Below are 26,350 nucleotides of genomic sequence, written 5' to 3'. Positions count from 1 at the left end.
ATGGGCCACTAGGGAGCTTTTCACCAGAATGGAAAGAGCTCCTGAGAAATTATTACCATGCCTAATTGCCAATAAACCTTGAGGATTTCAATTATGTTTTTTTATTTTCCATCATTGAAAGGTCAGAAAGTAATTATTATTATTACTATTATTTGGCATGGTGCCTCATAAAAAAACGTGCATGAGTGCAGTCATCAAAATCAGAAAAGAGAAGCTGGCGAATAGAAGGAATATATGGTTGGTTCTCCCAAAAGAACTTTCTAGCATGATGAGCCGCAAATGAGGCAACCCAGTCGGCAGCATTGCTCGCCTTCCGGTAGGCATAAATAGCCTAGAAGAAGCCACACCATCTCGCTAGACTTAGTATGTCATGGAGCAGTGATTATCTGCTAGCATCGCTTTGCCGACATCGAACCCACTTGATCACCGTGACCGAGTCTCCTTCAAGGTGAATGCAGCCCGCATCTAGAACAAACATTGCATAGGAGATGCCCTCCCACACAGCTCTAATCTCAACTCCAATAACAGTAGCATCGAAGATCCGCCGACCTCCAGCCACCACAAGTCTGGCATTGTAGTATCTGATAACAAAGCCCATGCCCCCCTTGCCTACTCCCTCAATAACACTATCGTCGAAGTTTATCTTAAAAAAACTAGGGGTGGGAGCTCATAGGAGACGAAAGCAACTCTGGTCGCTATAAAAGCTGAGTGGGAGTCCCGAATATCCCTAACCATCCTAGGCACAACGATGCTGATGATCTCCATTGTATGAAGTAAAGCTTTGTCCACCATTATCTTCGGGTGTACTCTCCTATCCTCGAAGATTCAGGTGTTCCTATCTAGCCATATGTGATAGGCTAGATAGCACATCTGTCCTCGAAAAAAGTAATTATCACTATATATTTCATATACATGCAACTGTACGCAACTTTGCACTATTCATCACTTCTATTTCCATCAGAACTCCATACTTTCCAAAAATGATATGGTCTTGTGAAAGGCACCAGAGTCAAAAAGATCATTGAGCAGGGAGGCCTAGTTGTAAAAACAGGCCAACTAAGATCTCACACTAATAATATCAGATTAGTTACGAGTATCTGATGGCACTTGTGTTAGGGTGTACTTATACCTGAAGCTTTGTACCAAGGCAGTGGGTCCTCAATGGGTCAAGCTGAAGGAATTTCCTACAGATTGGGCACATGGCAGGTATTAACAGTTCCGAAGGAGATCAAAATTGTAGCTATGGGATGATTGATGATATGGATGGTCATTCTGAAGGCTTCTACACACACACACACACACATACATACAAGCTATTGGAATCATTTTTTACTTTGCATAGAATTCAAAGTCATGCATCAGGACGTCGATATTTCAAGTTAGAATGACCAAGAAACAAGTGAGATGGTGAAGTTATTCTAGGGAGAGAGATCAATTTTTTTTAAAAAAAAAAGAAAAAGAAAAAGGAATGAACAAAATAATGTTAGAAAAGCAGCAGGCAGAACTTTGCATGGGCCTCGGACTTTAAAAAAATTAAGAAAATAGTTGGAACCTGACAGCCAAAAGTGGGCTTATTATGGAATAGCTCTGTGCACAAAGCCATAAAGAAACACTAAAAAGAGATTCTAGATAAGGTTTTACATTGGAAAAAAAAAACTTTAGTAGAATACAGGTGAATAAAGTTGATACACATTGCAAATAAATTCTTCACAATATCTTGGAAAGTATGGGACATTCCACAAATTATGAGTATACTAGTTTAGGAAGGCTCCAAAACCCACTGGCAAAGTCCCTGTGTGTTGGAACTTGGATCTCAGGAGCCAGTAGTGCCTATTAGCTATAGCCACCATGGAATTCCGGAGTTTCACTTATCACCAACAGTCTATTTAACCCTCCCAATTAAAGCTCCCACCAGCTTAAGGATCTTGAATTCCTGATAACTACCTGTGCTCCTTCTTTTCACAAGACATCCTCTCCCTCCCTCCCTCCTCCCGTAGACATCACAAGCCCTGTGGGGAACTATGAGGGTGAGTACTGAGGGAACTTAATACTGGCACCGAGCTAGGACGATGAATATGAGAGTTGTTTGACTGATATTCTTTATTTCTTTTGTTATTTGTGTCTTCAAGGTGTCTCTTTTTGGTTTTCACTGCCTACAGATTTTGAACTGGGTGCAAAACAAATTCGTTGGGAGACAAAAGAAGAATAAAGTTGATGTTGGGTCAAGTTCAGCTCGTCGTAAGCTTATCCTCCATATAATTTTCATGGAGTTTGTTTAGACTTAAAAATAGGCATTGATTGGCATGCATCCGCCAATGAGTAATCCTTTTTCATTCATTGGTTTCATCACAACTCGATCTGTCTGCATTCTGATACTTTCTTGTGGTTTTTTTTTTATTTTTTTATTTTTGATACCATTAGAAAGATGTTAACTTGAAAAGAGTTGCGTCTTTGTTTTCTATTGATGAGTTTTTTCCTGCTAATGATGAGTGGGCTAATTTGTCAGATGGCTAGCTTTTCGACCAACAGTGGATTCTGAGTTCGTTTTTCTATTATCAGCAGTGAATTGCGAACTTTTAAATGAAGGTATTTTGCGTTGCAATGAAAAGAGTAGACATGAGTTAGGTATCTGTTGATTTTTTGATTATTTCAAATGAGTTTTAAAGTAAAACTAACAGCAATTTTTATCTCAGAAAGATGGTGGATATTTTCATGTTTTGGTAGCAAACAATAACGATAAATTTCTATTTCAATTTTGATCATGTCACTGGGCTATGGAAGCAAGATAAGTATCAGTGCATTGAGCTTGTTATCTGTTCTTATTTTCGCTTGCACACAAACTGGTGTATTTGGGGCTAAGTTTGGAAAATATCAGTCTAATGACTGCAACAAATAGCTGACGTTAAGCTTTCTCTTCTAGAATGGTAAGGAGACCATATAAATTACATGTTTTTCATGACCTACATGGCAACAAAAGAATTTGCATTTATTTTCTCAAATAAAGAAGAAGGAAGATCTTCCATTTAGCCTTGAAGTTCATCTATATATTATTTGTTCTTAAGTGGCGTGTTTTCTCTTCTAGAATTTGAGCTTAGTGGATCATTTTTCTGCATTCTTTTACCTCTTCATATAAAACTATTAAAGTTTTAGTGGTAACAAATATCAAAATATGAACTATTCATAATTAAAAGAGAATCCCCATGTAACACTACTGACGTGACAAAGCAAGAACTTTAAAAGAGTTCCAAACTTCCAGTAGATGAGTAAAATTGGAACATAATCCAAATTAAACTCTATTTTCTAGTCAGATGGATCGGAGTGAACCTGAATTTAAAACTTCAAGGTCATGAAAACTTTTCTGTTAGACAGCTGAGCTAAATACTTCAATGAAACTTTTCCTGTGATAAAGTTTTAGTGGAAAGATTGAAGTTATAGATACATATCCTTATTTTCTTAATATCTTCAAAGTTTTACATGAGAAAAGTTGTTGGTTGGTTGGTAACTACTGTGATGTTGTCGAGATGGATTGATCTAATGTCAACGGTGGTAGACCATGGACATTGAACTAAGATCTTTGCTATGGTCCAGAACCCAGATCATGTCAAAGAAAGTCTGATGTATTATATTAGTCATCCTACCTTTCCTTGAACATCAAATCCTGTTTGGCCAATAGGGGAAGAGATGTCTTAGTTTATGGATTTAAACAACAAAGAATGCTAAACTTTTGCAGATGACATATTATATATTGGAGAATAAGTAATTGTTCTTGTGATTAGAGTGGAACATGGCATGAATCTATAAATCTATAGTAGTGGGAGGTCCTTAATTAGAGTCGCAAGAGTTTGAAAAATACATTGCGTCTGTCAGTAAAGAAAAAATTCAGACCTTGTCAACAAAATGAATAGTTCTAAGTTTTTTCAGTCCTGCAATTACTTGCATTCTAATTCTGTGGTACTTCTTTAGATACCACCATGCCTGATACTCATAAAGACGAATTCAGTGACTGGCCCCAAGCGTTACTCGCCATCGGGACATTTGGTAACAGTGAGTTGGAGGAAGATACAGCAACATATGATTCCTCAAAGAGCTTGTATACTCTGCAAGATCAACCGGACCTTCTGCTAGAAGAAGTGATTAAATTTCAGAAGGAATTAGCTAAACTACTTGCAGCCGAGCCCAAGTCTAGAACTGATGAATCAGAGATGGAATGGGGAAAAGGTAATCTCCCATTAAATCGATTTCTAAATCATTCATCAAGCTTGGATATTGATCGGACATCTTGCCTAGAGTTCTGCGATGGTTTCGATGATGAAGACAATTGTGATCTCTCGCCAAATAGCAAGATCATCTTGAACAGAGCCAAAAATTTGTTAGCAGACCCTAGAGGTGCAATTAAGAAAAAATCAATCTCATTTCTCCTCAAGAAGATGTTTGTTTGCAAGAGTGGCTTCGGTCCGGCTCGTAACTTAAGGGATCCATTTCCTGAGTCAAAAATAGAGAAGGTATTACATGTGTGAACACATAACAAATACATGTTGGTGTATTATTTTAGATTTAATTGCCTGATGAGATTTTTTATTCTACCTTCTCTATTTTGATTCCTATAGCTGCTGAAGACTATGCTTCACAAGAAAATACATCCTCAAAATTCTAATTCAACATCAAAACCGAAGCACTTGGAGAAGAAACAGGAGGAGAGAACACATGCTGAGGACAAGATGCATGAGGAAGAAAAGGATGGTGGCAAATGGGTCAAGACAGACTCAGAATGTAAGTTTATGAATTTATATAGAATATCATGCACTCATGCATGTTTAAGAAGGCATTAATTGATGTTTTTCTTTCTTGTCAGACATTGTCCTAGAGATGTAATACCATACAAAGCTTCACTGTGACTGGTATGTTTGCAAAGCCTAAGGAATTCCTTTTGCATTGTTCTTGCTAATATCCTAGGCCGAGTCATATCAATGGCGCAAACAACTTTTCTCATTGGGTTTGTCTATGGTAATCAGTTATTGAAATATTAATATTTTCTGTTTTCTTTTTATATTCCTATTCATATGATATAGAAAATTCTAATAAATTATTACATAAAATTAGAATATTAAGTCGATAATTACAATGATAGGTTTGCGTATGCAAGCATGAATTTGTGTTTCTTCTCCTCCAAATATTGTTGTTGTTGTTTGGAGAGACAGTCCAATTTAGACTTTGTTGGACCATGATGTCCCTATCCTTAGATTGACCCACATAATACAAGTCCACGCCCACTTAAAATAGTCCTTGTAAGTAGTTATGAGGGATAGGTTTAATGGTCAAGTAAAATTCAGAACAGAGTTTCTGCATAAAAGAAAAAAAAAATTATGGGCCTTCACTGCAAAACCCCCTAAAAATAATATATGACCATATGCACAAATTAGCACAAATGATAGTATAAAAACCATGAATGTCAATGTAACATAATTTTTACAACATGATTATATGGACATAGCCCACCATTATTCACATTATTGGCAAGTAACAACCTTTAACCCTTTGCTGCTTTAAATCATTATTGAAATGTCTGCAGATGAATGAGGAAAGAAGAAGAAGAAGAAGAAGAAGAGAGTTATCATTTCACCTTGACCATATCTACACGTACATCGAATTTGTGGCTATTTGTTAGCTGTATGATTTGTCTTGTCCTATAGCTATATAGGAGTGTGACTTGTCTTGTCTTGTAGCTGTATAGTAGCTGTATCTTGGCTGTACCTTACTTGTACACAGCCACCCTCATCTATAAAAGAGAGGGCTATGACACTGTTCTGAGAATGAAGAAGTATACAAGCATATGCTTTTCTTCCTTGTTTCTCTATCCTCTTCATCTCTCTCTCAACATGGTATCAGAGCCTCACCTTCTCTAGCTCTACGAGAGCCTCTTTCCCTCTCCCCTCTTCTCCAGTCTTCTTCTATAGGACGGTGGCGAGGTACTCGAGGACGGCGGCGAGGTAGACGGGCGCGCCGGTGCCGACGCGCTGGGAGTAGCGGCCTTTCTTGAGGTAACGACCGATCCGGCCGACCGGGAACTGGAGGCCGGCCTTGACCGACCGGGATACCGGCTTCTTCTTTGGGCCTCCGCCCTTCCGGCCGCCTCCGCCCTTCCGGCTTCTTTTCTCTTCTCCGCTGTCAGGTAAAATACCCTATTCTCCGCTTTGGGTTTCTCTTCAACCTCCTCTCCGCCTTGGTTTCCTTCATCTCTGTGGCACAAAAGCAGAGGAGCTCTCTCTGAAGTCTGGTGAAAGAAGTGTGACAAGGGAGGTTGAAAGTTGAAAGCGGCGTAAGGGTTTGGTCACCTGTCATCTGGGCAGCTAGCTAAAGCTACAGAGACGTGACACAAAAAAAAAAAAAAAAAAAAAAAACAACAAAAAAAAGAAGAAGAAGAAGAAGAAGAAGAAGTAGATTTCATTCATGGCCTTGTCAACTGATGTTACACGCCCTATTGAGGTCATACTGAATGGGACCAATTATAGCATTTGGTCCCAACAGATGTCTGTTTTTCTTATTGGGCGCAGATTATGGAGATTTGTCACCGGAGACAGGAAGGCTCCTACACAGGGTCTTACAGAGTCTGATGCTGATTTTGAAGAACGACGAGAGGAGTGGGAGAGTACACACTGTAAGATATTATCTTGGTTTATTAATACATCTGCGCCTTCCATTCAAACTCTTCTTCCAAAATTTCGAAATGCCAAGCTTGCATGGGAATTTCTGGCAAATCGTTACAATTGTTCAAGTGACTTGGCTCTTCAGTTCCAGTTGGAGTCTAGGATTCACCAGTTGCGTCAAGCATCTGGTCAATCCATTCTTGATTTCCATTCACAGATCAGCAGTCTCTGGGATCAACTTTCCCAGGCTGATCCTAATTTTACAGATGAGGACTCTGCTAAGAAATTTCAAGAATATAGAGATCGTCGGCAATTTATTCAGCTTATGATGGGCATTCGCGACGAATTTGAGACTACCAGGGCTTCCCTACTTCATCGATCTCCTCGACCGACTGTGGAGGTCGCCCTCACTGAACTCATTTCAGAGGAAACTCGTCAGACTACTCGTCGAGGCATCTCTACTGATATGGTTATGGCCACATCAGCTGGTATTTTACCTACCCCCCTTATCTCCTCTGCTTCTGTTCCAGTTGCTGCAGCTATCTCTTCAAAGTCAGACAAAGGAAAAACTAGTAAATTTCAGAAACAGTGTTTCTATTGTGGCAAAATAGGCCATAAGATCTCAGAGTGCAGGAAGAAACAAGCTGAGGAGACGAAGACAGCTCAAAAAGTCCAGACGATCTCATCACACCGTTTTGCGGCCGTTGCTTCTACTGATTCGTCTGGTTCTGCATCCTCTTCTTCTATACCCACTTCATCCCTTACTACAGCTGATATTGAGGCAATAGTTCATCAGGTTCTATCTCGCACTGCCCTCTCTACCATCTCAGGTAAACCCTCCTCCTGGTTTATTGACTCCGCCTGCTGCAATCACATGACCTCTGATTCATCCCTAATTTCCTTGAGCACAAACCTAAACTCTGTTCCTGTTATTTACACTGCTAACGGCTCTCATATGGATGTAAGCCACGTAGGTTCTGTCTCTACTCCTATTCTGTCTTTACCTAATACATATCTTGTTCCGAAATTATCTTTCAACTTACTGTCTGTTGGTCAACTTGTGGAACATGGCCTTAAAGTAACTTTTACTGATAGAGGTTGTGATGTGCAGGATCAGAAGACGGGTCAGCTCGTTGGGACCGGGCGTAAAGTTGGCCGTTTGTTTGAGCTCATATCACTACATGTTCCTAACTCTAGTCTTATCCCATCAATCGCTGCTGTATCCTCTAGTCTCTGGCATTCTCGGTTAGGACATGCTTCTCCGTCTCGTGTTCAGTTTTTGGCTTCAAATGGTCATTTAGGAAAAGTTAATTTTGAATCTTTTGATTGCGTCTCTTGTCAATTAGGAAAACAAAATGCCTTACCTTTTAATAAAAGTATTTCTTTTTCTACTGCACCTTTTGACTTGATACACTCTGATGTTTGGGGACCTGCTCCTGTTACCACTAAGGGAGGATCAAAATATTTTGTGATATTTATTGATGACTACTCACGGTATACATGGCTCTATCTTTTACGTGATCGTTCTGAATTGCTTGATACTTTTCGTGATTTTCAGCAGATGGTTAAAACTCAGTTTGGTCGGCCCATAAAAATTCTTCGTAGCGACAATGCCATGGAATATACCTCTACCTCATTTATGGAAGCACTTAAACAAGATGGAACATTATCTCATCGTTCTTGCCCTTATACTTCTCAGCAAAATGGTCGTGCCGAACGAAAACATCGGCATATCTTAGATATTGTCAGGTCCTTTCTTCTTTCTGCGGCATTACCTGAATCTTTTTGGGGAGAGGCTGCTCTTACAGCAGCCTATACCATCAATCGGGTACCCTCTCCTATCATCTCAAACAAATCACCATATGAAGTTCTTTATAAAAAAATTCCTGATTACTCTTTCCTAAAAGTATTTGGTTGTGCTTGCTTCGTTCTACTTCCTTCACATGAACATACTAAACTTGGACCACGATCACGTCTTTGCTGTTTCCTTGGTTATGGCATCGGACATAAAGGTTATCGTTGTTATGACCCCATAGCCAAACGACTTCGTATATCTCGACATGTCCACTTTTGGGAACACAAAATGTTTACCAGCATATCTCCTCTTTTCACAGGTTCTCCTCAATATTCCCCAGTCTTCAACAATCCTCCTATTGATTTCTTTCCAGATTCCTCTTCTGTTGCAGGTGATGAGAGCTCATCAAGAGACCGTTTCATGCCCGACTCCACCGAAGCTGGATCGTCCACTGATCCCATCAGCACAACTGGATCATCCGAGCCCGAACCCCTCCCTAGTACTACCCTCCGTCGCTCTGGTCGGGTACGATCCACTCCATCTCATCTAAATGACTATCATTGCTTTTTTACTCTTGCTACCCTCTATGAGCCTCGTAACTACCGCGAGGCCAGCTCTAATCCTCTTTGGCAGAAGGCTATGTCCGATGAACTTCAAGCACTCCATGCCACTCATACATGGGATCTGACTGACCTACCTCCTGGAAAGACTACAGTGGGATGCAAGTGGGTATACAAGATCAAGACGCATGCTGATGGTTCAGTAGAACGCTACAAGGCTCGTTTGGTGGCTCGAGGATTCACTCAAGAGTATGGTATTGACTATGAAGAGACTTTTGCCCCGGTAGCACGTCTTACCACTTTTCGTTCTTTACTTGCAGTTGCAGCTGTCAAGCGGTGGAGGATGCATCAGATGGATGTTAAAAACGCCTTCCTCAATGGTGATTTAGCTGAGGAAGTTTATCTACAGCCTCCTCCAGGTCTTGCTCATCCTCCTGGAAAGGTTTGTCGCCTCCGAAAGGCGCTTTATGGTCTCAAGCAGTCTCCTCGCGCTTGGTTCTCCAAGTTTAGTTCAGTTCTTACTCAGCAAGGTTTCACTCCTAGTGCATATGATTCTGCACTGTTTCTTCGCCGATCTGAGGCCGGTACTGTTCTTCTCTTGTTATATGTGGATGATATGGTTATTACCGGAGATGACATCTCAGGGATTCATGCACTTCAAAAATTTCTTGGACGACAGTTTGAGATGAAGGATTTAGGATCCCTTAGCTACTTTCTTGGTCTCGAGGTGACATCCAGCTCAGATGGCTACTACCTTTCCCAGGCTAAGTATGCTTCTGAGCTGATCTCTCGTGCTGGGTTGACAGATAGCAAGACTGTGGAAAGTCCTCTGGAAATGAATGTTAAGCTTCTTCCCACTGATGGCGAACCATTAACAGATGCGACTTTGTATCGACAGTTGGTTGGTAGTCTTATCTATCTGACTGTTACACGCCCAGATATCTCTTATGCAGTCACATTGGTCAGTCAGTTTATGCATGCACCGCGTTCTACACACTATGCAGCAGTCTTACGTATTCTCCGGTATGTTAAGGGTACATTGTTCCACGGTCTTTTATTCTCAGCCCACTCTACCTTGGATCTTCAAGCCTATTCTGATGCTGATTGGGCTGGAGACCCTACAGATCGTCGTTCTACCACCGGCTATTGTTTCTTGCTTGGTTCTTCTCTCATTTCTTGGAAAAGTAAGAAACAAACGGTTGTATCTCGCTCCAGTACAGAGGCTGAGTATCGTGCATTGGCAGATACTACTTCTGAATTCATCTGGCTTCGATGGCTCCTCCATGATATGGGTATTCCTCTGACTAGTGGTTCCTCTCTCAATTGTGATAATATAAGTGCGATGCAAATTGCTCATAATGATGTGTTTCATGAGCGAACAAAGCATATTGAGATAGATTGCCACTTCATTCGGCATCATATCAAGCAAGGCACTCTTCAGTTGATACATGTTGCTTCTGCAGATCAGCTCGCTGATATTTTTACGAAGGCTCATCCACCAGGGCGTCATCGGGATTTGGTTCACAAACTCAAGTTAGCATCTTCGTTACCATCTTGAGTTTGAGGGAGGATGTTAGCTGTATGATTTGTCTTGTCCTATAGCTATATAGGAGTGTGACTTGTCTTGTCTTGTAGCTGTATAGTAGCTGTATCTTAGCTGTACCTTACTTGTACACAGCCACCCTCATCTATAAAAGAGAGGGCTATGACACTGTTCTGAGAATGAAGAAGTATACAAGCATATGCTTTTCTTCCTTGTTTCTCTATCCTCTTCATCTCTCTCTCAACACTATTGAAAAGCAATTGAAATATATTGCAATGAAAGAACCACATACAGAAATTTCGCGTTATCATACTAGAGAGAAACCTTGAGTGGTTTTCTCGAATAAAATTTACTAATCCATCAATGACCGTGGTCATGGTGAACAAACACTATTAGCAATCACAACGATGAGACATCGTCCAGTCCACAAGCATGGCGCCATTCATGCACCACCTTGGGAGAAGAAGGTTCAATGGTGTCATATATGGATCTTGTGTTACATGTGTTTCTCGGTTGGAACTCCCATAGGTGTTTATGATAAATTTCTGCTCTGCCAAAAGCCATGCACCCGTACGTCATCCATTTTGCTGATGCATGATCTTCATGTTGTCTTTAGAAAATCTTAGCATGGAGATTCTTTCCAGCATGCATGGCGATACTGAATCTCGGGAACTCATTTCACTTAAATTCCTCAAGGTTGGGCACGACAAAATCGCATTCCCAAGCTGTGTAGGAGGGTGCAAAAACGTGCATATATAGGAAATGATATTGCAACCAAAGTCACACTAGCCATTTGTTTTGCCAAGAATTCTTATGCGGACAAGAGATTCTCAAACTCTTTCAAAGATGGCTGTTGAACCTATCCTTGGATTGATGTAACATAAGGAATATATATTCTAGTTTTAGGCCACAAACAATATGACGCTTGGTTCCTCCGAATTCAAAAGAGAAATTTTTGAACACAGATTTTTAATTTTCAAAAAGAATTGAGCAATAGAGAGATCATCTTGTGTTGGATTTGCCAACCCGTTCTCTAACATTTTCAGCTGAGCCACATCCTTTTTGTTGCCATCTTTCACTTGCCGCCATATAATATGATCAAACAAACCATGAGAAATAGATCGCTTCAAGACAAATTCTACCTTAGCATTTTTTCGGTTCCATCGCCTGAGAGCTTCAGCATTTTGCATATTATTTTCTGAAGCTACTGTATCAACTCCACCCACAGCCTCCCACAAGTCTTCACCAACAAGATAAAAGACACCATGCATGTTCTCCATACTTTATAATTGAACTGATTAGCAATTCTACACCAAGTCTACTAATATGACCACTCAAATTCATCTTAGAGCACTAGTTGATTTTCTTCACTAAGAGATCTTATCGTGTACCAGCTACCACGATTGTAGCTTTGATACCATGTAGAAAATAATAGCGCAACTGAAGCCACACTAGCCGAAGATCGCCAACAACAATACGAAGAAAAAGAGTGAGCTACACACAAAGAACTCTAAAGATGAATAAGAGCGAACAATTAATTAAAGCAACTCAATATAAAGATGGAGAACAATCAACTTATGGTTGTGTTCCCAAATACAACTGATAGGAAAGTATTTTATAGACTTTATAAAGACTTCTAGTACATGCGTTCACATTAATTATATATAACTAAGTCTGCATAGAAAAATGAATAGATATTATAATAAGATGTAAAGATGGATAAATATATGAATATATTAATGATCCTTGCATGAACTTAAATTAATATGAATCTAGATTATTCTAAAAAATCAGCTTTACTAATTTCAACAATGTTGTCTTAGATCTTATAGATGGAATGATGAGTCAAGATAGACCTCTTTCTACAAGAAAAAAAAATATTTAAATGAAAATAAAAACATACATGAAATTGTTTTGTTGAGATTAACCAAGACAAGCAATTCAAAATGATAACTTTAAACATGCTCCAAGATTATATATCCAACTTCGTAACTCGGATCATTATGAAACCAGACGGTAACCGTATATGATAACCAAGAATCAGAATTATCACATCAAAAATGGTTGATCTCCAAGTTGGAAAATGCATAGTTTTTGAACAACATTGTGGTGGCTGAAGAAAATATGACAGACGTTGCGTGGAGCTTTCAGTGATTCCTTTGTTATAGTAGGATGTATTAGTACTCCCATGCCAAAACGTCAAAACTGTGCTGGTTTAAACTCCTTGCTGTCTAAGAACACAAGCGCGGCGAGTACATTTAAAACGACTTGTACCTTGTTCAATGCATGATTACCCCCCGGAAGCTCCTACACTTTGACAAGATGTTATTCTTGTATCCATCCAAGGGATGTGTAATTCTACAACTCACACACAGAGAGAGCCTGAAAAAGCTGTAAGGTTTTGGCTCTATCATCAAAACAAATGCTCCCGGGACTTGGCCTTCTCCAGCCTGAAAGAATGTCCCAAAGGGGTAGATTTGAGGACCAACAGCTGATCATTAAGTGGAATTGAGTTGGTCACAATTTAAAAGTTTAATCAACAAATCTTTGCTCTAGCTGCAGGGGTAAAAGTGGATCGAATAATATTCATCCAGATCTGCTTTTGTATCCAAATCTATCTATATATCGATAAAAATTTTAGCATCAATTGATATCCGTATCCATACCGATATCTGCCAGCATACTATTCTATTTGTAATTTTTGAATATTTGATTCTATTTATAATCATAAACTTTTAAGAAAAATAAATGATCCATACTGTTAATTTGATTTATTATATACTTTGTAATAGTTTTGATTTAAGTTTAATTATCCAATTTATATTCGTATTTACATAAATACTTCCAATATTCGATTATATCCATATTTGTTTAAAATAAATAGGAATATGAATTTTTGCATCCGACTAACATTCATATCCGAATCTGCATTCGTCAAACAAAATAAATATGGATATCGATATACTGTTATGTAATCCGGTTTTAGGACTATCCAGCAATATCAGTAGGCCAAGCCTAAGATCTTCACTGTTCACTCTGCTGTTAAAGACCTCAGGCCTAACCCATTGGATCCCAACCCCAGTCTGATGTAATTGGAGCCCATCAAGTAGTTCAGAGTGATTTATATTGGTGATTGATCCATCTTGAATCTTGACATTTTGAACAAAATCTTGGATTATGCCTGACTAGAGTCAGACCCGTTCTGATTATAGAAAGGTGCAGGTTCGGGTTCTGGTTCAATAGCGAGCTTGTCATGCCAAGACTTGATTAAGAACAGCACCAGACTAGCCCAAGGATTGACCCAATCTTGACCGATGCCAAATGAATTGGGTCTTACTAAAATTGAGCACAACCTGGGTTGCCTCATCTCAATTAATAGGTACATTTCAAGCTTGTATATTAGACCTCTAAACACGTTAATCCTGGTTGAGTAAAGAAATGGATGACTTAAAAGCTTCTCATAAAACAAGACATTTTAGATTAAATGATGGAGTCAAACTAGATTAACGTTCTCAGTTTGTGATGGACCTCATTTGTTCAATAGAATGAGTTTCAACCAATATTCTGGGTCTAAACACCTTATGCTCTCTCCTAGTTGCAAGCCCACTCATTATTGCTTTAGGGGGACTCAATTACTATAATTACATGGACAAAGCAAGGTCAACCAATTCACATTATTCTTATTTCTTGTAGCTTAGATCTTAATCCAATTAGGGCAAAGGAAGTAATTCCTTCATCCTGTTCAACTCAAATCTTTTATATAAAACATCTGATTAGGAGTGCCAAGGAGAAAGATGACATGTCAATCATTTGAGTAGGCGGCCAATATTAAGATGAAGCAATATGCCAATTTACAGAGCCAAGATGGAGGCAAAAAAATCGAGATATTTAGAGTTCATTTTTGATTTATTTAGAGATCTTCGCCGATAGAGTAGTATCAAGATTAGCTACTACTTTTAGACATTACTTTTATTAATATTTACTAATTCTTGTGTTTTTATTTGAGATATATCGTTAAAAGGAGATTGAAAAAGCTCGGTCGACATGTCCAGTTTGTCCTCCCCATCTTCTTGATTCTTAGTCTCATTTTATATTCTTGATGAAATGGTCAATAAGCTGGGAAGAGAGAGAAAGCGAGTAAGAGAGAGATCAGCTAGCATATTGATTTGTATCAACCAATACCTCTAGATATATCAATTTATATTGACAAAGACTACGAGAGCTAAGATGTGATATAAGTGCATGTCTATGTATGATTCATGGTATGACAACCTAATATCTCGAGTAGAACAATAATCTTAAGAGAGTCTAATGCCACCTATCCACATAATTGGATGCTAGACAGGTTGGTTTTCAAGCATTGATGCTAGTATAAAATTATGGAGCTTGATTCAATTCAACTAAAGTAATATGTCTAAGATCCAATCAATGAAGAACCCTCGATGCAGGTGTTTGATAAACTAGTTCAAGTCATATTGGCATCCAAAAATTTTGAATTGTTCACACCAAAGTTTGAGCTCTCCATAGTGCTTCCATACCGAGTTTTCTTTTTTTGCTAAGAATTCCGAGTTTTCTTTAAGAACACAGTGGTTATTCCTCATTACTAGAACTCTTAGGTGGAGAAGAAGGTACCAATCAGCTTAGCTTCATAATATTAGTATGGTATTAGTATTGGAGACATCTCAGTACCTTCATAATCAGTAGAATCCAGTATTGCTAGTACACTGCTAAATCCTTGATTGTACTAAAGTGTTAAGTAGTAAAATTATCTAATCACATAAGATGAACATGGTGGGGATGAGGAGCTTTGATGGATTTCCAGTAAAATTATGAAGAATTTGGTTAAGACTGAGTATCCTAAAAGAGGCATTACAGTGGAAGAATTTAAGAATAAATTTGTAGAGAAACGACTAAGATGGAAGGAAGATTTGAAGCAGCTTAAAAAGTAGGGGCAAGATAACACTACTTGAAGCTATGAGAATGGATTATGGAAAGGTAATTGATGAAGGATTTCTAGAGACCTATATCTAATAATTGGGACCTATGGTTATGAAATAAGACTTGTCCTGGTGACCATGTCCTCCCGAAAACCTAGAGTTCAAGTTTCGAATCTTGAATCACGCATGCTTAAGTATTTAGAGTTAGATAACTGTAGGATGAGTGAACTTTCCTCCCTTTCTCTAAGTAAAAATTGTAGTCCATTTATTCGATTATAATGGAAATTGGGGAAATAAAGGCAAATAGATTATCTAATCCAAGGTCGTGTGTATCTTAGCATGTTCTATTATTTATGCTTATCGTCTAGTTATACAAGATTCAAAATTAAAGGAGATAAAAAAAAAGAGAAAAACACAACCATCTCTGGTGCAACAGTTCGTGCTCTTCTTCCATGACTGTTGATGCCATGTCTCATCTTCCCTTATTAAGAAATCAATTGAAACATAGATCTAGAGGGCACTTTTTTTATTTGCTTCAGGGTTGTAAGAACGTAGGAGGCATACCTTTAAATTTTGTTATTTTTTTATTTTTTATTGTTTCTTAGGAAAGAGGGAAGGAGAAAGGAAAGACAAGCCCATCCCCACGCAACAGCCCCCATTGGGCTCCCATTCTGTCAGAAGAATGTTCGATGCGGGCAGAACTGACCGTATGTTGGGCACGCCGGCCGTTTTTACTCATACTCTCCTCATCCGTGAGTCCGACTCGGTTATCCCTCTGGGCTTCGGCACGATTTCTCCATGTGAGTACGTCACATTCGGCATCATCAAGGCTATCAGCGGACCAATAAGCCCTCTCACCCCACGTGTCCGAGCAGGGAGCATGCGGTCTCCACATTTAATCGAACTCGGACCGTACAGGTGGAAGTAAAGACCTAGTTTTACTGAGCTACTAAGTACTACCTCAGTAGCAATTTTTTTAATTTCTTAAAAATTTTAGTTTTCAGTGACCAAGATATATATTAGTCATCCCGAGGAATGCGATGAATCCAGGTCTCGGTTTAATATTTAAAACATTTTTTTTTGTTGGGGTTCTCGACCGACATCCCCAAAGCCAAAATATCAATATGTACACAGATAGAATAAATTTAAAATTATTTAAATATCAATTTTAATATTTATTAATTTAAAACTATCTTTAAGAAAGTAAAAGTAATTAAAAAATGCTGTTTGATATGAATATACTCTTAACGGTCGATATCTCGGATTTTAACGATTTATCTTGACCAAGACGACAAAACTCACCCTTCTCGCCGACTACTGGAGACTGAAAAATAGAAAGCGAACGCCCCGTCCCCGGTTACGGTCTTCAAATAAAGTCTCTCTAAATACCGACACCTTTCTTCTTCTTCTTCTCTCTCTATGTGGACTCCTGGTAATAACTCCAGTCCAGATCCAGCTCTCACTCACTACTCCCCCTTGGAGAAAAGAGAGCTGTCTCTTTCTCTTCTCTGATCCAATGGCGCACTTCGATCCTCCTATCTCCTCTTCTTCTCCTCTTCTTCTCCTCATCCAAGGAGTCCTCCTCCTCTTCGCCTGCTCGGGCGATGCCTCGGTCCACGACTACACGGGGGAGAAGTTCGCGGCCAAAGGCAACGCCTTTGTCCTTCACGGCGGAAGCGAGGGCCTCTACGCCTCCCTCCCCAGCCCCAACGCCTCCGCTGCCGGAAATGGCGTCTCCTTCATCCGGTAATCCCTCGTGCCAGTGCCCATCCGTGTTGTATTGCGATCTCTTTACCAGATCTATCGTCCTTGGAAATCTAGGTTTTTTCGGAGTGTGAGGGTTTTCCCGGGGGAAATTTTGGGAGCGAATTGGAGCTGTCGGTGTTGACATCTGGTGCGAAGTGGTCACTGTGGATCGGAGAAGTGGGTCGTAGATTTAGATGCGGCCGTGCGGGGGGATCTTTCTGTGCTCCTGTTTGCTCCGTTTCTATGTGAAACATTGGGACTCTATTCTGATACGGACAGAGTGAATTCAGCCCTCAAAACACTAGTTTTCTTCTCGCAATTCTAACTAACCAGTATCTACGTGAATTTAATGATCGTGTTGAAAATTTTCGGTTGGCGAAGTGATCAAATCTGCTATGCCGTTCCCAATGGGTCCTCTGGGACATGGTTAGGTGAAAGATATTGTTTTTCTGGGAGCTTGAGGTCCTAACCAATGTTCAAACTTAAGGTACAATTAAGAAAAGCATATGGGATCTAGTTAATGTTTACGGTATGAAAGGGATGTTTGGAGTCGGGGCATGTCTAAAAGCTTCTGCTTTTATAGGGCCTACTGAAAATGTTACATAGAAATAGGTTCCGGCTGATTCAGCTGGAATTTTTAAGGACTAAAACTTTTCACCTGAAACTGAGCAAAATAATTGGAAGTTGCCCATCTGATTCTGGGACCAGCTCGGGTCTGGTTTGGTTGAAACCTTTTAAACCTGAATCTAAAATGAGGAAGGCTTCAAATAATATTTTGAAGTCCTTCATTTCGGAATTCGAATTAAGAAATGATAACTGTAATAGCTGTCAGTGCTCACAATTTCAGTACTCAAAACTTTTAAAATCAGAGAATTTAGATGTAGTGCTTTAGCTTGAGCCTTGTGCAGTATCTAATTTCACCATATCCCTCTTAACCTTGAATTGTTCTTTTAACACTTTTGTACCCCACGAAATCAGGTTTGAAAAGATCACTTTCAGAAGGTCGGAGAAAGCTGTTGCAGCCAGTCAGGACACTGATTCGGTGAAGGTGCAAGTCATAGTTTTTGAGATTGATGATCGAGAGTCAATTGGTGGGTCAGCCTATGGTGGTCAGAGAGCTATTTGCTGCACTCCTGATCTGGCAAAATTAGGCGTGTGCACTCAAGGTGTGATCATTTACCGCCCCTCCTCCCAGAACCCCGACTGGCCTCGAGTGTTTGTTGCTTCTTTCAATGGAAAAGATCCTGTCACGACATTACCATCCCAAACTATAACCATCACCAGAACTGGGATGTATAACCTGTACTTCATCTACTGTGACCCTGCACTTGATGGACTGGTTATTGAAGGAAAGACCGTGTGGAAAAATCCAACTGGCTACCTACCAGGAAGGATGGCCCCTCTCATGAATTTTTATGGATTCATGTCTCTTGCTTTTGTGATACTTGGAATTTTTTGGTTCTCTCAGTATGCAAGGTTTTGGAGGGAGATCCTTCCACTTCAGAACTGCATAACATTTGTCATTGCATTGGGCATGTTTGAAATGGCATTATGGTACTTTGAGTATGCAGAGTTCAATAAAGCTGGAGCCCGACCAAAGGGGATCACATTTTGGGCTGTAACATTTGGTACAGTCAAAAGAACAGTCTCACGCGTTATCATCCTTGTTGTTTCTATGGGGTTTGGTGTTGTCAGGCCTACTCTGGGTGGTCTCACGTCAAAGGTGCTTACACTTGGAGCAACATTTCTTCTAGCTTCTGAAGTTCTTGAATTGGTAGAGAATGTTGGGGCTGTAAGTGATCTTTCTGGAAAAGCAAGATTGTTCCTGGTTCTTCCAGTGTCAGTTTTGGATGCTTTCTTCATTCTCTGGATATTTAATTCTCTCTCCAAAACATTGGACAAACTCCGGGTGTGTACCCACTTGATATTGCCTTACTGATTGTTTGTTCTTTGAAACACAACATGTATTTCTTATTGCTTTGCTATCGTTAAGATACCGTTGTTTCTCCCCTACACCATATTTCTTCAAACTAATTTACATTTTTTTGACATAGAACTTAATTCTCAAAATTTTGAAGGATAATGGCTTCACCACTATTGGTATGTCTTTGATGGGGAACAGGCAAGGCGGTTGATGGCTAAGATAGACATCTATAGGAAATTCACAAATGCATTGGCTGTTGCTGTTATTGTATCTGTTGGCTGGATTGGTTATGAGGTAATATTCATCTATCATTTGCCACACTCATAACAGGGCAGAATACTGTAGAAATCGATGCACTATATTATACCAAGTGGCTGTACTTTATTAACTTGTACATCCGATTCCAACTGCAAGCTTAGGTGGTGCTAAATCACTTATTCTTTGAAATTAGAGGCTTTCTACACATTTTTTGGGGTTCAGATCAGGACATCCATAGAAGTAGAACACAGTGCTTTGGTGTCTCTTACATCTTGTGATTGTGAATCTGGAAACACCCCTTATTTTTTCCCCATATTCAAAAACCTACCATGTTATTTTTCTGTTACTTTGTAGATGCTCATCCCTACTTTTGAATTTTTATTCTGGGTTGCATTTTCGGCCATGATGAGGTAGTTGTCTTCCTGCAGCTTTACTTCAAGTCAACTGATGAGTACAATGAGCGTTGGCAAAGTGCTTGGATCATTCCTGCCTTTTGGCAGGTTCTCTCCTTTTCCGTTCTCTGTGTGATCTGTGCTCTCTGGACACCCTCTCATAACTCAATGAGGTAAAGTCCTGGTACCTAGCAGTCCTACAATTTGGTTTTCCTTCAATCTAAATTTTTTCCTTCTACTCCATGTTTGTTATGCATTTCACTGAATTAGCTAATCATCTGCTCACCTCTCTTTAAAAAAAGAATATTAATCAACTGGAAGATTATATGGCATTAGCCTTCTTTTATTTCTGATAGTGATTATCGTTATTGGCTTCTTTTAGTAAGCATCCAGAAAATCAGATGTTACTTGCACTGATTTCTTAATACATTGTTGCTTGCACTATATAAACAAGTCAAATACTGAAATTAATGGCTCAGAATCTCACAAAAGGTTTCTTTTCATGTAATTGCCGTGCAATTATATCACTGTGCACTCTTGCACTCAGATATGCTTACTCAGATGATGCAAGTGAAGACTTTGACCGTGAGGATACTCTTTCACTAGTAAAGCCAGGACCTACACCTTCTGAGGATGGCCAGGGTTCTTCAGCTACACCGGATGCCAAGGCTGCACTAAACATCGATACTACCACCTTACACAATAGGGACATCGAAGAAGACAAACAAGAGTAAATCATCTACTTGCTTGTGCTGGCTGGGTGCATTCTGTTTCAGAAAATTGGATCAGTTTGTACTAATCCCACGACTCTTCTGAAATGGATGATATGAGACTATTTTTCACAGGGATAATACGTGTACCATTTTCTTCTGTTGAGGAGAAACTGGCATCTGAGGATATCTTTTATAGTTTCTTATTTTGTTGTGGTCGCAGTTCATTGTATATCATTCCCATGCCATAAGACTCTGAAATTTAGGAATCAGTTAATACCAGATTTTACAAAAATGTGACAGATTTTGTGGTTACAGTCTCAGTTGTGCAGTTACTTGTGGGATTCTTGTAGATGTTGAATAGAACAAAAATATTGCAAGTGTTCTGGCATCTGTTGGTTCTCTGATTTTAGGGTTGAGTTGCAAGGCTGCCAGCTCTCATCAAATGCTTCCAAGTACAGGTTAATGTACCTGTGCGCAATGAAATGCTATATCCTGAAACTAAAAATTACTAGATGTGATATTGTGGATGTGGATGATCAAAAGCAGGCAAAACTAAAAATTTCCATGAAATTATGGATTTTTATGCTAATATGTAGTTTCTGATCCAGCCTGGAATGTCAAATAAACTTGAATAACTAAAATAATTTTTAGAATATAAAAATTTTGTGAATGTAAAATTAGAAGAAAGAAGAAGAAATTCTCATAATACATGATAAAATTCAAGCTCTCAAAGGTTATGCTCCACGAGATTACCTTTAAGCCGTAAGGGATCATAAGCTGGTTCACTTACATTATCTCACCTTTGAGATAACGGATATATTTGTTGTGCAAACCTAGGTATGTGGTCGTCATTTCTATTGCTTTCATCAATTCTATCTATCTAGGGTGATCAGGTTACATCTAAATAAGATGGCTAAATATATTCAAATAAAATGGAATATAAACATTTTAAGAAAAGAAGGAATGCTCTTCTGGCCGTTTGATTTTGTATGACATGCTTACCCTTAGCATCCCTTATTTCAGGGCTCCATATGGCTGTGTAGGAAGAAACATGGCTTCTGTGGCATGTGATGCACGATCAATTAGCTGTTTGTATTGCACCACTGCAGTTCCTTCTCTTTCTTCATGTACACCTACCTCTGTAGACGGGGATGGTAAGCTGCAGAATGTTAGTTTTTCTAAAATGCGCTGAAAAGCAAGATTCTCCGTTTCGGTATCAGACTCCGTAGCAGTGCCACACTAGCACATTGTCAATATGATATGGTACAAAAAAATTTTGGCGTACCGAATATCAGTATGCCATCTGTACCGAATATCAATACCGAATTGATATGGTACGATACATTCTGTATCATCTGGTTCGAACCGGTACGGCATACTATGTTAAAAAGTATTAAAAAAATTCTTTATATTGAATATGGATTCTCGGTTAACTTTGCTACTCATTTGCAACCCATGGATCAATGAGAGGAAAGAGATTGCTGCAAGGTTCTAAAATCACACTAGGGTAACTCTGAATTGATGATGCATAAATAGGAGAAAAAAGAAAACAGCAGGAAACTCCTCTGAACCACTTAAATCCAGATTTGATTTATAGAAAATTCTCGATCAAGACTCCTCAATTTGCTGATGAATATAGTTTACAGAGAGTGTTCGAGCCACTGTGGCCACTTAATACCGCATCTTGGAATAAACTGTGGCCACATTATTATAGCTGATATAGATTATTGTATCTGACTGATGAAAATAAGCTAACCAATCCACTCAAATGTAAAGGTTCTCCTTCAGCTGGGCAGGATGAGGTAGTCGAGAAATGGTTCGGCATTGGAAGCGAGGATCTTCAGCTCAGAATATGCGGCTAACTCAAAATCCTCGAACTGGAAGGCAGGGGCACAGGTGCAGCCAACCAAAGAATAATGCAGCTCAGGGTCCCTTTTCGGAGCTTTGACAAGAATACTACCATCAGATGCAAAGGACTCAACATCCAAGGTGGGAAATGATCCAAACCACACATTCGGTGGCACAGTGTACTGCAGTCGGTGGCCAGCATCTAGATTTGGGCCAAGAACAGTCCACTCGATGTGGCCATCATAATGTAACTCAAACACCTGGTTGATATTGAGATCAGTAGGCCATAAAGACAAGCAAAAAGATCAAAATGCTCAACTTATGCTGTTATCATGCAGTCATGTAAGCGGATAGAAAGTTTCCAAACCGTGAGAGGCTCTCCCATGTAAAAGTGCCAAGTTTCAGCACAAGGTATGCGATGGAGGTGCGATACACTTCCTGTTGGCAGCATGAAGTAGATAGCTGTGCTCACTGGACGATCAACCTTGTCTGAAAAAACTTCCATTAGAAGCTAATATACTCCAAAATCATAAAAGCTAAATATAATAATTAAAGAAAAAAAAATGCTTTTGCCCAACAACTGAGGACTTGCTGTCTGACACCATTCTTTCCTCATACAAGGTACATCTGCAGTTTCTGCCATTCTTTTCAATTCTTAATGCTAAATCTTCTTTGCAATTTCTAATGTTAAATCAAGATTTTCATGAAGTTTGACTAAGAGTGGATGTTAACCTAAAGGAAAAATTTCTAAAAAAGGGAAAAAAAGGCAATGACCCCAAATGATTTGGCTACATGGGTGCAACCGCTTCCACCTTAGAGCAGTAAGACAGCATCAAATTCAGCTAGAAACAGAAATAGAGCATTCTCTGTTAGAAACTTTTGCTGAATTTCCCTGTGATTGATCCTATAAAATGTGTTGTTAACATCTGATCCCACAGAGTCATCACTTTGATTATGTGGCAATGTAGTGAACTCTCTAACGTAAATGCGCTATTTCGTACTTACCAGGGAAAAGCTATTGCTTGCTAAAAGCATAGTCACACTAGTTTTGGTCTGTTCAGTTCAGGTTTGAGCTTCTGATATTTTACAACTGACAGAGTCGACTCCTGTGTTTTACTACTGACCAAGTGACTTGGAGTAAGTTGAGATATCTCACATTTCAGTATGTTTACTAATACCAATAATTTTTTCCAACCAACTAAAAATGCTCAGGTGTTCATAATAAAACCAGAAATATACTCATGTAGGATATAAGAGAGAGAGAATCTAGGATAGTTTTCTTGGGCCATCATGAGATTTACAAAAAGGGAGATATTTTTGGAGCCATTTATCTGTAAGAATTTCACTGAGTCAGATATATGAATTGTTCTGTTACAGGCCAGTTACAATTCTGGTTGAGTGCATATTTTTCTGGTAGAGTCTTCATGAATATGCATGTGCGCTAACTTCATCTTCTTGTATTACATCCACTAATAAAATATTTTTGTCCCTTCATTCCTTCATGCATTGACAATTACTTACCACCTATTTTATGTCTCCCTTGAAAACACCCTAGAAAATAATTGACAATGGGAATAGATTTCTGAATGATGTGACAAATGTGACATCAGTCGAATATCATGCAGGGATGCATGCAGACTGGGCCTTTGCCAGCCAGAGCTATCCATTTTAATAGGGCCTTCTCAGCGGCGTATTCTGAATAATGTAAAATTTTGACCGAAGGTTGGCCCATTTGCATCTCTAGTTTCAAGCAGATCCATACGAAGCGAAGAGAAGTTATCATGTGAGTGTGCACATAATAGTAAAAAGATCCATCACTAGAACGTGAAGGACAGAGGCCTGAAAGTTCTAAACATACATGATCAGAAGCAGGAGACTTGGTTTCGCTAGATGAAGAGGACGGACTAAGCAATTTGCCAGCCTATAATTATTATAACTTGAAAGAGTGTAGAAGCGAGGGAATGGTCGGAGATGTAACTAAGATGACAGAACAATAAATTTGGGAAAACAAGACTAAAACACAGGTCATTAAATGAGTTTTGAAGGAGAGGGTGAGAGAGAGGGGGGGGGGAGGGGTGGTAAGGTGTGGAAGACCTCGATTAGAATGATTTGTAAGTTCAAAATTGGTGATGCCATTGCAAGAATTGCATGGGATACCTTTTTGCAATGTAAATTCGATATGGAGAACGGAGAGGGTAACATTTTGCAAGCAAAAGGTGATGTTCATTGTCAAATTCTTAGGCTTGATGTACTCAAGGTGTCAGGCAAAAGTGGCTTCAGCAGAGCCACTGGACGTTTCAAACAGCAGTACTTAAGATTGTTCCTTTGCTAATTTTGTTATTAAGCTGAGCAATGGCAGGCTCGGAAGAGGTACTGGAATGTTCCTGGAGGCAACCTTAGATCATTGTTCTTGGGAAGTCTGTGTGTTCTTCATTGTTCATCAACTAATACATTTGTTTATATAATAACATGCAGATTTCACTATTGAAGGTACCAAAGGAAGCATGAGAAGGAAGGAGCTAGGTTTGAAACCAAAAATTTGAGAGTAGTGGGATAGCATAGACAAGCATTATATTCTAGCTATAAGTGGGCACTAAAAAAAGAATCAGTAAATAAAGGAACAAGTGGGGCTGCAAGTGGGATGGGCTAAATTCAGGGATTAGCGCACCCAAATTTAATATATGTGTCAGTCCTACTCCAACCTATTAGATTGTGAATGAGCATCCGTTAGCTGTTTGAAGCAAAGCGATTATCTATTAGCTTATGAATCAACATAAATTACCAAAAAAAAAGCCATAAATAATAGCAGCTGCACATTCTGAAGCTGAATAAGACCATCAACGTCACATCTGTTTTACCGCAGCATACTCAAATGGTTAAAATTTTAAAAAAAAACCATGGATGAGCAATATAAATTTAAATTTCAGTCTAAATTTCAAAGTTGAATGTAAATCTTCAGTCTGTCAATAAAGCGAATAACTTGCAGCAAGCAAAGAAGCCTAAGAACGAGACTAATAAAAATTAGCAACAAAATAAAAAATCAGCAAATTTTGAAAGTCACTTGAAGATGCTCAGATCACATCCACAATTTAAACAAAAACAAACAAAAAAAAATAGTAACTGGTAAGATCAAAGAGAAAGCCCCAAATAGAGAGAACCAGTATCAGAAAATAGGATCATACTGAAGCGAAAGATATGGGATTAGCTTACACTGGGGTGGGAGTTGAGACTTGGAGAGGGTGATGGAGGAGTCCCTAAAAGTCTCCGAGAAGAAACCCCCTTCAGGGTGAGGCTTCAGATCCAAGAGAGCTGCCACCTCGAAGGCCTTCTTTGCCGTCGCTCCCATCTCCCACCGATCTCCAGAAATCGTCTCAGAAAGAGCGAGAGCGAGCGAGCGAGAGAGAGAGAGAGAACTTTATTATTAGCAAACGGTCAACTTAATTTTTTGCTAGCTTAGCTAAGAACGACGACTCGTAGGCTCGTAGCTAAAGCATATTCTTAGGCCCAAGTTGGAATAAGCCGAGAGGCTCATATTATAATTATAGAGAAAAATAGAACTATCACAAGGAGCAAGGAATGAGGCATGCCTTGGCCTTCTGATAAACTGAAGGTGCGGACTGGTGTTAAATGCTTTAGAAAAAATATTTTTTAATCAATTCTCCCTCAGAGTTAATGAGGCATGGGTGTGTTATATAAGTTCAAACTTGAGGAGAAGCATTATTGGAATATTTATGATATTGGTAATAAAAATATTGGAATTTCTAGTAGAGGCAGGCTTTCATTATTTATGGACTAATTTTATTTTGTCATTTGAATGGATATTTAAGGAGCTCGTACTTAATATGTTATCATATGGTTCTTTTAGATCCTATTGTCTTAGTCATATGGTGTAGTAAATTTTGGCATATGCTTGAATTAGTTAATGGGCTCTGTACGTCCTCAGTTCCTCGATTCATTCCGTGGCGCGAAATCCATCATTGGCTTAATCCG

General features: G+C 39.2%; 3 protein-coding genes across 4 annotated transcripts; 2 read left to right on the top strand and 1 right to left on the bottom strand.

Annotated features, from left to right (window-relative positions):
- The first annotated feature begins 1,788 nt into the window (after window positions 1-1,788).
- LOC103709370 (protein NEGATIVE GRAVITROPIC RESPONSE OF ROOTS-like) lies at window positions 1,789-5,842 on the top strand. Of its 2 annotated transcripts, none has more exons than XM_017843389.3 (7): window positions 1,789-2,027; window positions 2,160-2,238; window positions 3,964-4,218; window positions 4,288-4,502; window positions 4,608-4,770; window positions 4,853-4,898; window positions 5,570-5,842. In XM_017843389.3, the coding sequence occupies exons 1-6, from the start codon at window positions 2,022-2,024 to the stop codon at window positions 4,870-4,872; spliced, it is 738 nt and encodes a 245-aa protein (XP_017698878.2). In that variant the 5' UTR covers window positions 1,789-2,021; the 3' UTR covers window positions 4,873-4,898; window positions 5,570-5,842. The 2 variants fall into 2 exon arrangements, with proteins under 2 accessions (XP_017698878.2, XP_038985393.1); XM_039129465.1 differs by having other exon boundaries at window positions 2,130-2,238.
- Window positions 5,843-16,842: 11,000 nt separating this feature from the next.
- On the top strand, window positions 16,843-20,900 carry LOC103709334 (transmembrane protein 87B-like). The gene is made up of 5 exons (XM_008794631.4): window positions 16,843-17,225; window positions 18,204-19,134; window positions 19,348-19,443; window positions 19,836-19,972; window positions 20,347-20,900. The coding sequence occupies exons 1-5, from the start codon at window positions 16,996-16,998 to the stop codon at window positions 20,531-20,533; spliced, it is 1,581 nt and encodes a 526-aa protein (XP_008792853.2). The 5' UTR covers window positions 16,843-16,995; the 3' UTR covers window positions 20,534-20,900.
- A 1,178-nt stretch (window positions 20,901-22,078) lies between these two features.
- LOC103709333 lies at window positions 22,079-25,864 on the bottom strand. Its single transcript, XM_008794630.4, has 3 exons — window positions 25,571-25,864; window positions 22,728-22,849; window positions 22,079-22,620 (listed from the first exon to the last, which is right to left on the bottom strand). Exons 1-3 carry the CDS (start codon window positions 25,704-25,706, stop codon window positions 22,297-22,299), a joined length of 582 nt encoding a protein of 193 aa, XP_008792852.2. The 5' UTR covers window positions 25,707-25,864; the 3' UTR covers window positions 22,079-22,296.
- Window positions 25,865-26,350: the final 486 nt, after the last annotated feature.

The sequence above is a fragment of the Phoenix dactylifera genome, chromosome 8 (genome assembly GCF_009389715.1).
Source record: "Phoenix dactylifera cultivar Barhee BC4 chromosome 8, palm_55x_up_171113_PBpolish2nd_filt_p, whole genome shotgun sequence".
Classification (NCBI taxonomy): domain Eukaryota; kingdom Viridiplantae; phylum Streptophyta; class Magnoliopsida; order Arecales; family Arecaceae; genus Phoenix; species Phoenix dactylifera.
The sequence above is the reverse complement of the archived record's forward strand: the minus strand, read 5'-3'. Positions and strand labels throughout refer to the sequence as shown.